This window comes from Artemia sp. Qi Xiang Cuo, chromosome 14 (genome assembly GCF_049724085.1).
Source record: "Artemia sp. Qi Xiang Cuo chromosome 14, ASM4972408v1, whole genome shotgun sequence".
In the NCBI taxonomy this organism is placed as follows: Eukaryota; Metazoa; Arthropoda; class Branchiopoda; order Anostraca; family Artemiidae; genus Artemia; species Artemia sp. Qi Xiang Cuo.
This window is the reverse complement of record NC_142807.1, coordinates 60,501,633-60,517,874: the sequence shown is the minus strand read 5'-3', so window position 1 is coordinate 60,517,874 and position 16,242 is coordinate 60,501,633. Positions and strand designations below refer to the sequence as shown.

Here is a 16,242-nt window from a genome sequence, read left to right as displayed (position 1 = left end):
GCCTCCTGGGTAAATAAAAAAGACAGTTCATTAAAGAAATTATGAAAAAATTGTAAGTAAGTAGCAAATTCTTTCTTGAATTCACCTGCTTGATAAACAAAAAGACATTTTTTTCGAGAAATTATAACAAAATTCCAAGTAAGTAACAAACTCTTTATTGTTTTCATGACTTAGATACACGATGTAGAAATTTAATTCAAGAAATTATGAAAAAATTCTCAGTAAGTAACAATTTCTTTCTTGAAGTCAACTCTTGGATACACAATACAGAAATTTCATTTAAGAAATTATGATAAAAAAACAATTTCTTTCTTGAAGTCAACTCTTGGATACACAATACGGAAATTTAAGTAAATAAATTTTGAAAACATTTTTAAGTAAGAAAAGATCCAAATCTGTTTTTAACTATTTGTTTGAAAATACATACGCTCCATTAATGAATATATGATAATATAACTTATAGGTAACTTTTTTTTTTCTCTTTATCAAAATCTATTTTCGCTTAGATACACTACGTCAAAATTTAATTCGAGAAATTAGGAAAAAATTCTCAGTAAGTAACAATTTCACCCAATTCTTGGATATGCAATACGGAAATTTCATTCAAGAAATTATGAAAAAATTGTAACTAAGTAGCAAATTCTTTCTTGAATTTAGCTGTTGGACAAACAAAAAATAAATTTCGTTCAAGAAATTATGACAAAATTCTAGTTAAGTAACAAACTCTTTTTTTTTTTCAAAATTTAGATATACGTCTTAGAAAATTAATTAAATAAATTATAAAAAAATTCTCATTATAAGTAGAAAATTCTCTCTTTAATTAACATGTTGGATAAACAAAAAAACATTTTATTCAAGAAATTATTACAAAATTCTAAGTAAGTAACAAACTTTATTGTTTTAACGAGTTAGATATACGAAGTAGAAATTAAATTAAAGAAATTATGAAAAAATCGCAAGTAAGTAGCTTTTTTTTCTCTTTATCACAAACAATTTTCACGTAGCTACGCGATGTAGAAATTTAATTCAAGAAATTATGAAAAAATTCTCAGTAAGTAACAATTTCTTTCTTGAAGTCAACTCTTGGATACACACAATCCGGAAAGTTAATTCAAGAAATTATAAAAAATATTTGTAAGTAAGTAACAAGCTCTTTATTGATTTCACCTCTTGAATATACAGTAAAGATACTTCATTCAAGAAACGTGATTCAACACGTTTTGAAACTACATGCTATTTGTATGCCTTTCCTTGGCACCTTTCCAAACGAGCGGGGACTCCCCACTGGTTCCTACACAGTGCAAAAAAGGGAGCAGTATGAAAACTCCACGTTGTCAACCCGACTGGTTTTTTAGGGGTCACTAGGGAGATATTTGACAAGTCGACAGAGCTTTATTTCATTTTTTTTTAAGGTTCATATAGCCCTGGGTCCGGGGGCCCCCGTAACATCGTCTAAATGAACCTTAAAAAAAAAATGAAATAGAGCTTTGACGAATTTACATATCTCTCCCGAATGACCCCTAAAAAACCAGTCTGGTTGAAAAAGTGGAGTTTTCGTACTGCTCACTTTTTGCAATGTGTAGGAACCAGTGGGGAATCCCTGCTCGTTTGGAAAGGTGCCAAGGAAAGGCTTACAAATAGCATGTAGTTTCAAAACCTGTTTAATCACGTTTCTTGAATAAAGTATCTGTACTGTATATTCAAGAGGTGAAATCAATAAAGAGCTTGTTACTTACTTACAAATACTTTTTATAATTTCTTGAATGAACTTTCCGTATTGTGTGTATCCAAGAGTTGACTTAAAGAAAGAAATTGTTACTTACTTAGAATTTTTTCATAATTTAGTGAATTAAATTTATACATCGCGTAGCTACGTGAAAATTGTTTGTGATAAAGAGAAAAAAAAAGCTACATACTTGCGATTTTTTCATAGGTTCTTGAATTTCATTTCTCTGTCGCATAACTAACTTATGAAAAAAATAATGATTGTTACTTAATTATAATTTTTTAATAATTTCTTTAACTAAATGTTTTTTTGTTATTAAAACAGGTGAGCTCAAGAAAGAATTTGCTACTTAGACTGAGAATTTTTCATAATTTCTTGAATTTAATTTCTACGTCGTATATCTAACTAGTGAAAACAATAAAGAGTTTGTTACTTACTTAGAATTTTGTCATAATTTCTTGAACGAATTGTCTTTTTTGTTTGTCCAACAGGTAAATTCAAGAAAGAATTTGCTACTTAGTTACAATTTTTTCATAATTTCTTGAATGAAATTTCCGTATTGCGTATCCAAGAATGTTACTTACTGAGAATTTTTTCCTAATTTATTTAATTAAATTTCTACGACGTGTATCTAGTTGAAAATATTTATTGATGAAGAGAAAAAAAAAAGTTACCTACTTGCGGTTTTTTCATATTGTCTATAGTGGAGTGTATTTACTTTATAACAATTAGGTGAAAACGGATTTGTATCGTTACTTACTTAAAAATGTTTTCAAGATTTCTTGGCTGAAATGTACATCTTTTGTATACAAGAGTTGACTTCAAGATAGAAATTGTTTTTTTATCATAATTTCTTAAATGAAATTTCTGTATTGTGTATCCATGAGTTGACTTCAAGAAAGAAATTGTTACTTACTGAGAATTTTTTCATAATTTCTTGAATTAAATTTCTACATAGTGTATCTAAGTCATGAAAACAATAAAGAGTTTGTTACTTACTTGGAATTTCGTCATAATTTCTCGAAAGAAATGTCTTTTTGTTTATCAAGCAGGTGAATTCAAGAAAGAATTTGCTACTTACTTACAATTTTTTCATAATTTCTTTAATGAACTGTCTTTTTTATTTACCCAGGAGGCGAATTCAAGAATGAATTTACTACTTACTTAAAATTTTTGATAATTTATTAAATGAAATTTCTGCATTGTGTATCCATGAGGTAACATGAGTGTGTTACCTATTTACAATTCCTTCGTAATTTCTTGAATGAAATTTCAGTATTGTGTATCCAATAGGTGAAAACAATAAAGACTTTATTACTTACTTGTGATTTTATTATGATTTCTTGAATTAAATATTTGTATTGTGTCCAGGAAGAGAATTCAAGAAAGCTATTGTTTCTTACTTACAATTTTTTCATAATTTAATGAAATGCATAAAACTATAATAAAGAATAAAGACGGGTTAAGCTTAAAAATATTTATTGCTTAAACGTATTAACATATTTGTGAAAGAATTTGCTACTTACTTACAATTTTTGATAATTTCTTAAATGAAATTTCTGCATTGTGTATCCAAGAGGTGACTTCAAGAAAGAGTTTGTTACTTACTTACAGTTTCGTCATAATTTCTTGAATGAAATGTCTTTTTTATTTATCCAGGAGGCGAATTCAAGAAAGGATTTGTTCCCATGTGTCTGACAATAGATGTATGCAAATTGCTTTTCTTACATCTCCGACGTTTTATTAGACATTCTAAACGTTTGATATGCTAGCTTACTCTAAAAATAATGAACACATAGCAATGTAATGCATAATATATTTTTAATGAAATAATGCTATGTGGAATATTAATACAAAAAATACATTATGATACATTATTAATATCAATGATTAACTTTGGACATTTTGAATCTGCTCCATAAAATAGTTCACCATGTTCTCTCTTGATATTATAGCTATTGTCTTCTCTTAGTTCGTAATCAGTAGAATAATCATTATTCCATTTTGAGTCATACAAAATTTTTACTGGTTTCTCATCAACAGGCTCAATATGCTTTTCGTCTTTGGTATTATTTGGTTCAATGACTGTTTGATCAATGGCAGTAACGTTTGCTGATGCTTTGTTTTTCATCGATTCATCTTTATATTCCATAGTGATATTTTCTGACAATGCCCTTTTTATTTTTCTGGCAATTTAACTGTCTATTATCAAATTATTTTTAAACAGGTAAAAGATTTTGCACGTAGACAAGATATGGTTTACGATATTAGTAGAAGAGTAGGCCTTTCTTTTATTGACCTTCCGTTGAATGCTAATACCCGAAAGCTGACGATTGGATGTATCAGCAGGTAATGTGTTACCTGCAACAGTAGCAAGGAGTTGTCCTCTATCATCAATGATTATTTTTATGTTGGCTTTCTCTTTGAGTGTAATCATCTCTGGAGATCTCAATCTCGCATATCCACCAACATAAGAGTTGAATTGTTTCGGTACTCCAAAGAAATTTAATTCCTTACCGTCATGACAATGCATGCATACATTTCCAATAATGCTACCACCTGTACTTGTTTCAAAGTTTAAATACTTCTCTTTGTCAGCATTCAATGCTACAATAACCTTGTTATGTAAACACACTTTATTAAAATGCTCCATCTTCACTTTTTTTTTATAGATATGACTTACGTGTTTATCGTTCCACTGCGTAAAAAATACTTATTTAATACATGCAATAGATTAGGTAGTGTCAATAACCGGTCAGAGAATACCTGTGGGAAAGTCACATCGTGTCTCTGACCAATCACAGAGTGTAATTGTTAGAGCTGTAAGCATATTTTGACATTTTAAGTTATGTACAAAAAGAAAAAAATAAATAAAGATGAAAAATTTCGAAGTTTTAAAAAAGATTTTTTTTTTTAGAAAGAAAAAAAAACAACAACAAATGTTTACATAAAAATAGTACTTAGAGTTCACTCTTAAACATCCACAAACGATGGTCCCATGATATAGAATAGTTTTTAACATGTCTTATGGATTTATCACAATCAGGTATGTTCTTAGGTATCCACTGTGCGAAGAACCTAACCTCGTCTTCAGGACGGTGATAACCCCCCTCAAATTTAGGACACTTAAACTCTTCTAGATTGAAAAGTGGAATCCTAGGGTCACACTTTTGAATTAAAACTTTATCTATAGGTACATTGCCCTTTACGTAGAGTGCTTCAACTCCGAAAAATCTGCAAATTCCACTGACTTCCTCCTGGACATCTTTCAGTTCCTGACCAGTATTATTAAGTGATGTAATCACTCTATCATAGAATCACAGTCTGTTTATATAACGTAATGTAGTACTCCACAAGCTTTTATCATACTCAAACAGATTACAGTTCACTAACCAATAACCATTTAGGGTTAACTTACCTTTTAGGGGTGAACATTTAGGGTTCTCCTACTTTCACTAATCAATAACCATTTAGGGTTAACTTACCTTTTTGGGGTGAACATTTAGGGTTCTCCTACATGCTGAATATGAAAGTGTGTTCCCTGGCATGCTGGATCTGAAAGTGTATTTTCTACTCATGATTTGATGGAAGATTTATCATCTGTTGAAAATCTACTATTGTTACAATTGCTTAAAGTGAAATTCGAGTCGTCTATTAACCGTTTTGAACTTGTGTAACATTTAATAGCCTTTAATTTCTAGATCACAATGTGCAGAAACATTAAAAAAAAAAAATTTCTTTGGTCGCTGAAGCAGTTTCGTGTTTTGGAATGCTTAGCATAACGATATCACGGGGTATAACGATATCACAGGGTATTTCATTGCGTGATTTAATCGACTAAAGCGTCTCACATCTCTACCATTATACAGAAGGCTATGTTTGTCCTTTTTCTGTGTTTTTACAAGTGTCCTTAACTGTTTTCTTGTTTCACTCGAATCGTTGTCAATGTGTAAAGGGGTATTTTCACCGTGTATTTTGGTAGCTTGCATCGTTGTGGTATCGTTCCATCTTGGTCGCTTTTCGGGGGGAGTGTAATTGAATGAATCCACTTCCTCCTTAAAAAAAAAAAAAAAAGAATAAAAATTTATTAAGGAAATAATAACCCCAATTTTACATATAAATTGTCACTCTAAAGTTGATTCTGATGTATGTAGTTCCCGATGTTTTAGTGCATTATAAATATTGAAAAAAAATGTTCAACTGAAAGTAAGGAGAAACACTAAAACCTAAATTGAACCAAAACTATTACGTATATGAGGGGTGGTTCATCCTCGTCAACACCTCCCCTTTCAAACTCAGTTCATATTGTGTTCCAATTCTTTAAAAATGACCCCTGAATCAAAAAGGTCGCTTAATTAGAATAAATAGCTCTTTTGAAAGCAATAAACAAACTTTAGCCTAAAGAGTGAGGTATTGACGAAGGGGCGAACCCCCTCATATACGAATTAATTTCTGTTCTTTTTAAGTTTTAAAGTTGCTTTTTACTTTCAGTTGAAAAACTTTCAACTGAAAGTTTTATTTATTTAAACTAGTTTCTAGTTTAAATTATAGTTTAAAATTTAGTTTCTTATCGTTTTTAAATAGTGCTGGGAAATCTGACACCACCTAAATATAAATTTTCTCGTCCCCCATGAAAAATTACTCCTTGTAGATATCATACCCCTTAACGCCCTCCCCCCCCCCATCCCACGACCAAAAAAAAAAAATTAACACGTATGTATAATTCCCAATAACCAATGCTATATTCAAAAAATGGGCAAAGCTCATAACTTGCAGTCCTCCTCCCGGGCATGTGAGGGATTAAATCGTCCTCAAAGACATAGTTATTAGATTTTTTTTTGAATAAATATGGCAATTTCAAACTTTTAATCCGGTGACTTTGGGAAAAAATGATCCTAGGAGGGGGCTTAGTTGCCGTCCCAATCCTTAGGTCACTTAAAAAGGACACTATAACTTTTAATTTCTATTTGAATGAGTCGTCTCTCAATATTCTAGGACCTCTGGGTCGACACAGTCACCCCTGAAAAAAAAACAAATAAAGACGCTAATTACCCGAGAGGCATTCTTAACCATCGCAATACCTTTACGCTAATACCTCTTCACAAAAAAATTCGCAAATCTCGTAAACTAAAGAAGTAATTACATCACTGTTGTTAGCTCCATCATTAATCTCCAATAATGTAAATGCACCGCTCATTTTTTTCCTCTACTAATATCCTTGCAAATAAAAACTATTCTCTTTGAATTCAATTCTCTTACTAACATGAATTGTAAAGAAAACTATTACTCTTGTGGACCTCCATCCTCATTTAACTCACCCCCCGTGCAACTGAACCCCCCGTGTAACTGAACCCCGGTATAACCGAAACCGTCGTGCACCTGTAGGCCCGGTAGCTGAACCCTCGTGCAACTCAACCCCCATGCAACTCATCCCCCTCAAAACACTTCAGCCATTTCTTTTTAGTTTGACAATACTTTTCAAACGTTACTTATTTATTGTACAGACCACATCGGCAAGGTAAAGCTCTGTCAAGTCATAATGTCATTATATCGTTAATTTTCAATTAAGCTATTGAATACATTCTAGCAATGTGTCTTGTAAGCGTCAAATCTATTAAGTATCTGATGTAAGCACCCCATTCTTTAATTACCCGTGAGGCATTCTTAACCATCGCAAAAAATTCGCAAATCTCGTAAACTAAAGAAGTAATTACATCACTGTTGTTAGCTCCATCATTAATCTCCAATAATGTAAATGCACCACTCATTTTTTTCCTCTACTAATATCCTTGCAAATAAAAACTATTCTCTTTGAATTCAAGTCTCTTACTAATATGAATTGTAAAGAAAACTAAAAAGATACACCGGTTTTTCCAACACGGATCTAACCTAAAAAAAAAAATCGTATATCATGAAATAGAAATTCAGTTAATTGTGTCAGAAAAAACTTGAACCAGAACAGATTATACCCAACCTGTTTGGTAAGGGCGCGTACGCAAAGTATATACCTTCAAGCAAATTCCATATGATATTTCAAATTACTATACCATCTATAGAAATGATACCTCTATGCTAATGACCCTGGTAACCGTCCAATGCATTGAAAACCTAAACACATATCTATGCCTTCAGGCGTAAGTTTGCATTTAGGTTTTCAATGCATTGTACGGTTACTACTCTTCACAACTAGCCCTATTGCAAGTTTTCTGCAATGGTCCCAAGTGAAGCACATTTTCAATGTCAATAGAAAAATAAAAGTGGCCGTCTAAAACACTAATGGATAGATCTATTATAGATGAGCTATTATTTCTAGTATCCAATCTACTTGTAAATTTTGTTTTCCCGTTTTCTAAGGATTTATTTGCTTATCCTCTATGCATAATAATGAGAACACTGGAACGAAAAAGATGTAATGGCATTGATCAGAAAACTGACAATGAAATTCTTGTGAACTCATTGGATTTGTCACTAAGCTATAATAATGGGGAAAACGTTGACTGGTGGGGCATAAGGATTAAAACCTGTTTCCGACACAAAGTTTATTTTACTTCACTGATCCCTTACAAATTCCTGCTAGAATATTTTCTTGCTGAATGACTAGAGATTCATTGACAGTGGTGGTTCTCTCCTCTCTTGCGCCGGGGCAAAATCTTGATTAGCCCCCCCCCCTTCCGGTCTCCCAAAAGCTTTCAGGCCAAAACAGGAATATCGTTTATTAATAAAATTTACATTTATTAACCAAATTTTTCATTTATTTAAATCTGTTTTTAATTTATATGGCAAAACATATGGGGAAAATAACAATTGTGGGTTCATTTTCCTCACATTTTTTTGCCAAGTGCACCCTTTATTTTTATTTTAATAAAAAAAAATTACAAAATGATTATAGAGGTTAGATTATTTCTTGAAATTTTACGCCCCAAAAATGTCTACGCCCGAGGCAAGTACCTCCTCTGACCCCTTCCCTAAAAATCCCTTTTGTTGATTAACATCATAACATAATATACTATGGACTAGGCCCAGGTATTTATTTACGGGCACCAGAATTATTAGAGTGAATTATTGTTTTTAAGGGGGGATAGTGGTAAATCCTAATCAGAAATTTGAATTATATTTAATGTTCATTTATTAGTTTTTGGATGCTATATTCCATCATATGAAAATGTTTATAGTTTGAAATCCTATGTTTTTTTGCTCCTTCGATATAATTATATACTATTGGCGGTTTTACTAACTTTTGAAATAGCATAGCTCGTGAAGAGAAAATATTTACACTAAGACCTGATAGTTTTGCTATTTCGATTTGGTCAAAGTCATAGAGATATGTATATAAATTTAGCATAAAAAGTATGTTTCAGTAAAAAGACCCAAAATGCCTTCTGTTAGCTTTGAAGTTGTCAGTTAATACTTTGGCGATAAAAGAATTTTATGAAAGGAAATTTAGAACTTTGTAGCTTACCTGAAACTCGAAGTTCACCTTTTAGAACCTTTATAATGTTTACCTTTATTCTTAAACAAAGAGTAAAAAAAAAAGAAAACAGGATAAGATTGCGCCAGAAAAATTCTAGGGCGGGGGGGGCTAAAAAATGCTCCCCAGTTTGAACAATTGCTGCAATTTTTCACAAAATACAATATGTCGGAACCAATGGTTATTTGGGTCTCAAGACAGAGTTGAGTTCCAGTTTCACGAAGATAGAAGTTGGATGGAAGTCAACCATCAAAGCAAACATGGGTGTTTTCGTGCTGGATTTGTTCAATGAAAGTATGTTTTGGTTCTATCTTTCTCTCATTCTTCTTTTGTTGAACTTGAAGAAGAACTTTAGGATACATTTGTATGAGGATGAGAGTTGAATGGAAGTCACAATCCACGTGAACCTGCATTTTCGTGCTGGATTTGTTCAACGGATTTGTTCAACGGATGTTTGCTTCCATCTTGCTCTCATCCAGCTCTTGTTGAAATTGACGAAATGTACTTTCGTCAAAACTTAAAGCTTATTCAAATAAGCTTTTGAATAAGCTTTATTCACTCAAAGCTTATTCAAATAAGCTTTGAGACCAGATTAGAGCTGGATAGGGATATCCATGTTTTGTTGAACAAGAGGCTGATTTTTACAAACATGGAAGTTGAACGTGAATTGAACTGGCATCCTCGCGAAAATACGCTCCTAATTCAACATTACCTTGAGACCAGAGTATAGATGGGAGGAGAAATCTGCCATTTGGCTGAACACCTGATTGTTTTCATGAATCTGAGGTGGGGGAGGGGGTGAACCTTAGTTCAAATTTAATTCTTCTGAAAATGTGCCCCTAGCTCAACTCTGCCTTAAGACGAGACTAGAGCTGGAAGGAAAAATTCATCTTTCTGTTGAACAAGTGGTTGTTTTGACAAGGATGGGAGATGAATGTAACATACAAATAGGCCCTAGAGCTCATCGTCATTGCAGCAAAAGATGAATGAAAGGAGAGGTATTTGACCCCAAAAAGGCAATTCTCCATGAAAACACTAAAAACTTTTTTTCTTTAAAATTTAGGAGAGGGGTAAAAAAAATATAAGGGTCAAATGACCCCCCCCTGGTTCCCCAATTGACCTTATTGGTCTGATCTTCCTCTAGATTATTTTTATAACTAATAGACACGTTTACTAAGACCTCTAATCACTCAATGTGTTAATGGAGAAATGAATAACCACTGCGAATTTGTTAAACAATAAATTGAGAAACGATGCTACTAAAAATTAAGTCAATGGCTGAATTGAGCGAAATATTTTCTATACCCTAGGTTCCTTTTCCATAAGAGTATTTTGCTTAATTGAGATTAGCAGAATAAGTGAAAATAATTTGAGAGGGTTGGAATTACCCACTTCCCCCCCCCCCCCCAGACTTTAAAGGTACCTTTTATTGTGTTTTTACTTGAGAAAATCGACGAAAACAACGAAAATACTCCTAGATTTTGAAAAATTCCTCTTGCCCCCCCCCGCCTTCATTTTGTGTGCTGGTGCCACCGATAGAAACTCGGCATAATGCTGCAATCTCCATTTGACGTATTCTACTAACCAATAAACACAATAACGTTGTATATACACAAGGCTAATGTGACAGCGTTGTAGGGTATCCCTGCGTTAGAACATAAATTCTTTTAAAATTTAATTTCAATGTTTTATATCATGCATATATAATAATTGTCTTATAAATTACTTTGGTGGAAATCTTTATTTTTTATTTATTATGTTTTCATGGTATTTAAGGCAAATTGTGACCTAATAATCTAGTTTACACCAATACTAGGCTATACCTGAAAAGTTCATATAAATGCTAATGCGACTATTGAACCCCAAAAAAGTATAAAAAGCTGAAATGAAAGGGAAAATGAGAAAAGATGAGTAAAAATTTACCTCCTCACCTCAATACCTCCTGAATTGTCTTCTTTGTCGAAAAGCCTTTCTCTTTGTATACAGAAAGCTATTATTCCAAGCATTAACAGAATAATTCTTAGCTTCCTTACTCCATGCATGCCTTTCGTCTGAAATAAAAAAAAGTTTATGTCCAAGAAAGCATAAATTTTCAGTTACACTTGCCAGACAAAGGTCTATCAGGATCAAAGTATCCCATATTGTAATTTTTTTTTAAAAGAGGGTGGTGGTTACTCCACTTCTGGCAACCATAAGAAGGTTCAACCAACTTACTTTGATCTAAAAATATATTCGGTTACTAGGTTGTATGAGGTTCGATGAGGTTGTATGAGGTTGTATGGTTGTTCTGCTTCGAGGTTGTATCAAAACTTCTACGAGTTTTCTTCTCAAAAACATGACAAAAAACATTCTAGAAACTTCGAGAACATTGAATTCTCAAAACGAAGCCATTTGAATATCTTGATCAAAGTTATAAAGTGAAAAACAATACAGCTTCCACATTTGATTTGTTCGCTAGTTGCATCGATAGCTGCAACGCAGTAGAAGTCCAGAGCAACAGAAAATCTAAAAATGTGTTTAAAAAAAAAATATTTAATGTGAAAAATTATACGTTAACTCTGATTTGAAAGTGGTAGCTACTGTTCGTATAAACTTAAGGGTGATATTTAAAAAATATTGAAAACACTAAAAAGAGCCTGAACCCCTTGAAAATGACAGAAAATTGAAATGGAAAGTGCAAAATTAGAAATTCCAGGACTAGAAACCCTCAAGCATTGGCTTTCAACCTTCATTTTGAAAACCAAGGAAAATCACATTTTGGTATTTCTAGCTGTGATACCCCTTTCCTTTTTTTGCCATCACTAGAAGGCCGCTGAATGGTCTTACAGGGATGAAAAAAGATTTCCGTTGATTTTGAATTAACATCAAGTACTTTGCAGGCATCAAGACATGGCTAATTGTAGAAAAAGCCAAGACAGATAGTCCGAGTGACTCAGAGGCAAATTTGGGATTATAAAAATGATGTCATTTCATTTGTTGATAGATAAGTCTAACAAGTTCGTCCCGATAAGGGCCAGAAAGCTGCTGAAAGAAAGTTACGAGAGCCAACTCAATTTTGTTGAAAAGTTATATCTTTAACATCGGAGATACTGACACATGCAAAATATATTGTTGCAAATCTGTTTATAAGGCTGTCAATCCCTCTCTTCCATAGAAGATGCTTGTAATCAGAGCGCAGCAGCGTTTACTCGTTAAAGAGCGAAGTGTCTCCCATGCAGTTTATTTCTTGGTCCTTTTGTATGGAATGAGGATCAGAGCTTAGACGATCAAAACGGTATTAAAAGAGCAGAATTTAAAATTTTGTTTTATTTTTCATAACCTTGGAGTCACTGAAAGGCAACAAGCTCATTTATCATGTCCCATCTTGTCCCTGAATACCCACGCAAGCCCTGGAGCATGAGATCAGAATTTTGAGATAGACATTTCGTTTGAAATGACCACAAGGTTCAACAAACATACCTCTAGGGGGAGACAACGAGCTCTGTCCTGCATCAGTCATATTCTGATTTGACACAGAAACAAGCTCCTGACTCAGAGTAAAGAAGAGCTAATTCTAAACTGTAGAATTTAGGTGAGTCGGCACAACACAGAAATGAGCCATGACAATGTGCAAAACGGTCCAAACCTGGGGATTCGTTTTTGGATTGATGTGTCCAAGCTGTGGACCGACTCGGTGTGTATCATCAAAAGGTAGGAATGTTGCATCTTGTTTGAACCAGAATAACCCAAAGATTTATAATCTGTATGATTGATGAACAAAAGCATATCAGTTGCCCCTCCAACATCTCTTCGCACCCTTCCCACATCATTATCATGTTTTTGAAAATCCGTTTTGGTGTAGGTGCCTTTGCACCACATGTCAGGTAAATCTCAACCCTTTCGACTTTCAGTAGCATCCTCGGCAGAGTATTACAGAGGTTAATAATCTCAGCTGTTGAATTCAAGGTTATTCAAACTGAATTTTTTAAGGCTCTATTTCGTCTGTCGAGCTATAGTCTACTGTCCATTGGCTTGGCGGCTTTACTACTTCACATCATGACCAAAAGGTATGTAATTCCAATTACACGTATCTGTGTCTTTGGGTATCCTGATAATTGAACAACCTTATTTGAGGTACACAGTGGTGCATTTATTCCTGCAGCACTTCCCCTCTCAGTGGAAATCGCCCTACACTCAAGGATGTTCACAGGATATGGTCTGGGTGGCTTTAACCCCTCAGAAGACAGAAAATTCTGATAGTATTCAATATGTATTATGGATGATCCTCCTCCCCACCCGCCTCAAATTTCTTAATTGAAACCAAAGGCAGCCCAATAGCACTACCTAAGTAAAGAGCGATATGACTTCACTGTATTATTTATATATTTTCTTTTTTTAACAGACGACTTTGTATGGAAGGAGTTGTTGTAGAAACTTCGGAGGGGCTCATTAAATTGAAAATTGAAAGTTTTAATGTGCTGTTTCAGAGTCAAAAGTGATTGGAGGGCAACAACCCCCTCTCTCACTCTTCTTAGTTATCCATTCCCCTCAAACCCCAAAGAGATCCAGTTCAAATTTAGAGACAGCCACATTCTTAACAATAGTTCAGAAGTCCAATAACTATACCTCTACTGATGACATCAACCAACAACCCTGTGGAAATGGTTGTAAGTTATGTAACTTGTCCATGCCTACATATAGATTTTATTATTTTGAATGGGGGCAAGTTTTATTCTGGGTGTCTGAAAAAGATAGGGATGTTAAGATAAAATTTTCAGGGATTGTTAAGGAGGTTTTTGAGGTATCATATGTAGCGCAGTCAAGCTCCCTAAGAAAAAAACGATGTTGGCACAATGTATTATTTATTTTTATTATTTTTTTTTCCTTTAGACCAGGGCACTTTGTATCGAAGGAGTTGTCGTAGAAACTTCGAAAAGGGCTCATTCGATTGGAAATTGGAGTGGCTTTTGCCCTTTTTAATAGTTGAAAGTAATTGGAAGGCAACTAACACACCCACCATTTCCCCAAACACATTTAATCAAAATTTTAAGATAGCCATTTTGTTCAGCATAATTTATTTCCACATATAAATTACGTTTTTGAAGAGGACACTCCCCCGTAGCCCTCAAGGCAAGGGTTGTAAGTTATGCCCTGGGGGCATATAAGGTTTTTATAGAAAGCGTTATCGTAGAAACTCCAAAAAAAGGCTCATTCGATTGGAAATTCAAAGGGCTAGTGCCCATTCTAATAGTCAAAAAGGATTGGAGGGCAACTAACCCCCCTTTCACGCCTACCTTTTCCCCAAACACATACAATCAAAATTTTGAGATAGCCATTTTGTTCAACGTAGTTGAAAGTTCTGGAAATTAGGTCTTTGGGGATGACAACCCCCCACAGCCCTCAGGGCAAGGGTTGTAAGTTATGCCCTGGCGACATATAAGGTTTTTATAGAAAGCTTTGTCGAAGAAACTCCAAAAGGGGCTCATTGGATTCGAAATTGAAAGGGTTAGTGCCCTTTTCAATAGTTTAAAGTGATTGGTAGGCAACTAACACCCTTCCACGCCCACCATTTATCAAAAGACATCCAATCAAAATTTTGAGATAGCCATTTTGTTCAAAATAGTTGAAAGGTCCAGACATTATATCTTTGAGGATGACACTCCCCCCGCAGCCCTAAGGGCAAGGGTTGTAAGTTATGCCCTGGGGGCATATAAGGTTTTTATTGCAAGGTTTGTCGTAGAGACTTGAAAAAGGGCTCCTTCGATTAGAAATTCAAAGGGCTAGTGCCCTTTTTAATAGTCGAAAGTGATTTGAGGGCAACTAACCCCCTCTCACGCCCATCTTTTCCCCAAACACGTCCAATCAAAATTTCTAGATAGCTATTTTGTTCAACAAAGTTTCAGGCCATAGAAATCAGGTCGTTCGGGAAAGAAACCCCCTCAAAGCTCTTAAGACATTGGAGTTTCGTTAAGTCTCGGAAGTAAGTAAGGTTTTTACTTGGAACGATGCTGTAAAAACTTCAATTAAGGCTCACTTGATTGGAATTTAGAAGGGCCCGTGTTAAATTTCGTTCTCGAAAATTATTGAAAGATAACTAACACCCCTCTCTTAGACTTAGGTCTTCCCACACTGGCTGACGCATAAGGCGACAACGGTGCCTCTCCATGACGATTTCTCTTGCGCTTTTGGCCAAAGTTCTTCGAGCGACGATCTCGAAAGCGCAACATCCTTCTCAAGGCATTTTCCTAGTGTTTTCTTCTGTCGCCCACGTCTTCTGATGCCAGAAGGAACCCAACACCACACATCGTGGGGTAGGCGGCCCTCACCCATCCGCACCATGTGACCCCAATATCGCCATCGGACACCCAATATCACACCCCTCTCACACTCACCATTTCCCCAAACACATCCAATCAAAATTTTGAGATAGCAATTTTGTTCGACGTAGTTAACAAGTCCGGAAATTATGTTTTTGAGGATGAAAATCCCATACAGCTTTCGGGGCAAGGGTTGCAAGTTATGCCCTGGGGGAATATAATATTTTTTTTTATAGAAAGCGTTATCGTAGAAACTTTAAAAAAGAATCATTCGATTTGAAACTGAAACGACTAATGCCCTTTTTGTAAGTCAAAACTGATTGGAGGGTAAATAACCCCCCTCTCACCCCCACCATTCATCCAACATACGTCCAATGAAAATTTTGAGATAACTATTTTGTTCAACGTAGTTGAAAGGCCCAGAAACTATGTCTTTGTGGATGACAACCCCTCACAGGCCTCAGGGCAAGGGTTTTAAGTTATGCCCTTGGGTATATAAGATTTTTATTGGAAGCATTTTCGTAGAAAGTTCAATTTGCATTTTACAGAAAAAAATACAAATGAATGTGCATTGTCAGTTTAATATACATATACTGATATTTAGTAATCAAAATGTTAATCTTGATTTATTTTACTTAAAGTTACAAAAGTCAAAACATTTATATTTTTTCAGCAAGGTGCAGATTATGTTCTGGCCTTGGGAAGGCATAGGGGGTTTGAGCCCTACTCATGTTGATTTCTGCTCGTTTTGA

General features: G+C 34.3%; 1 protein-coding gene across 1 annotated transcript in view; it reads right to left on the bottom strand.

Annotated features, from left to right (window-relative positions):
* LOC148944713 (uncharacterized) overlaps positions 1-16,242 on the bottom strand; it is a 53,510-nt gene that overhangs the window by 14,823 nt on the left and 22,445 nt on the right. The window contains exon 2 of the mRNA XM_089100004.1: positions 11,126-11,245. Coding sequence (XP_088956130.1) covers positions 11,126-11,236 — 111 coding nt within the window. The 5' untranslated portion in view covers positions 11,237-11,245. The remainder of the gene's footprint in view (positions 1-11,125; positions 11,246-16,242) is intronic.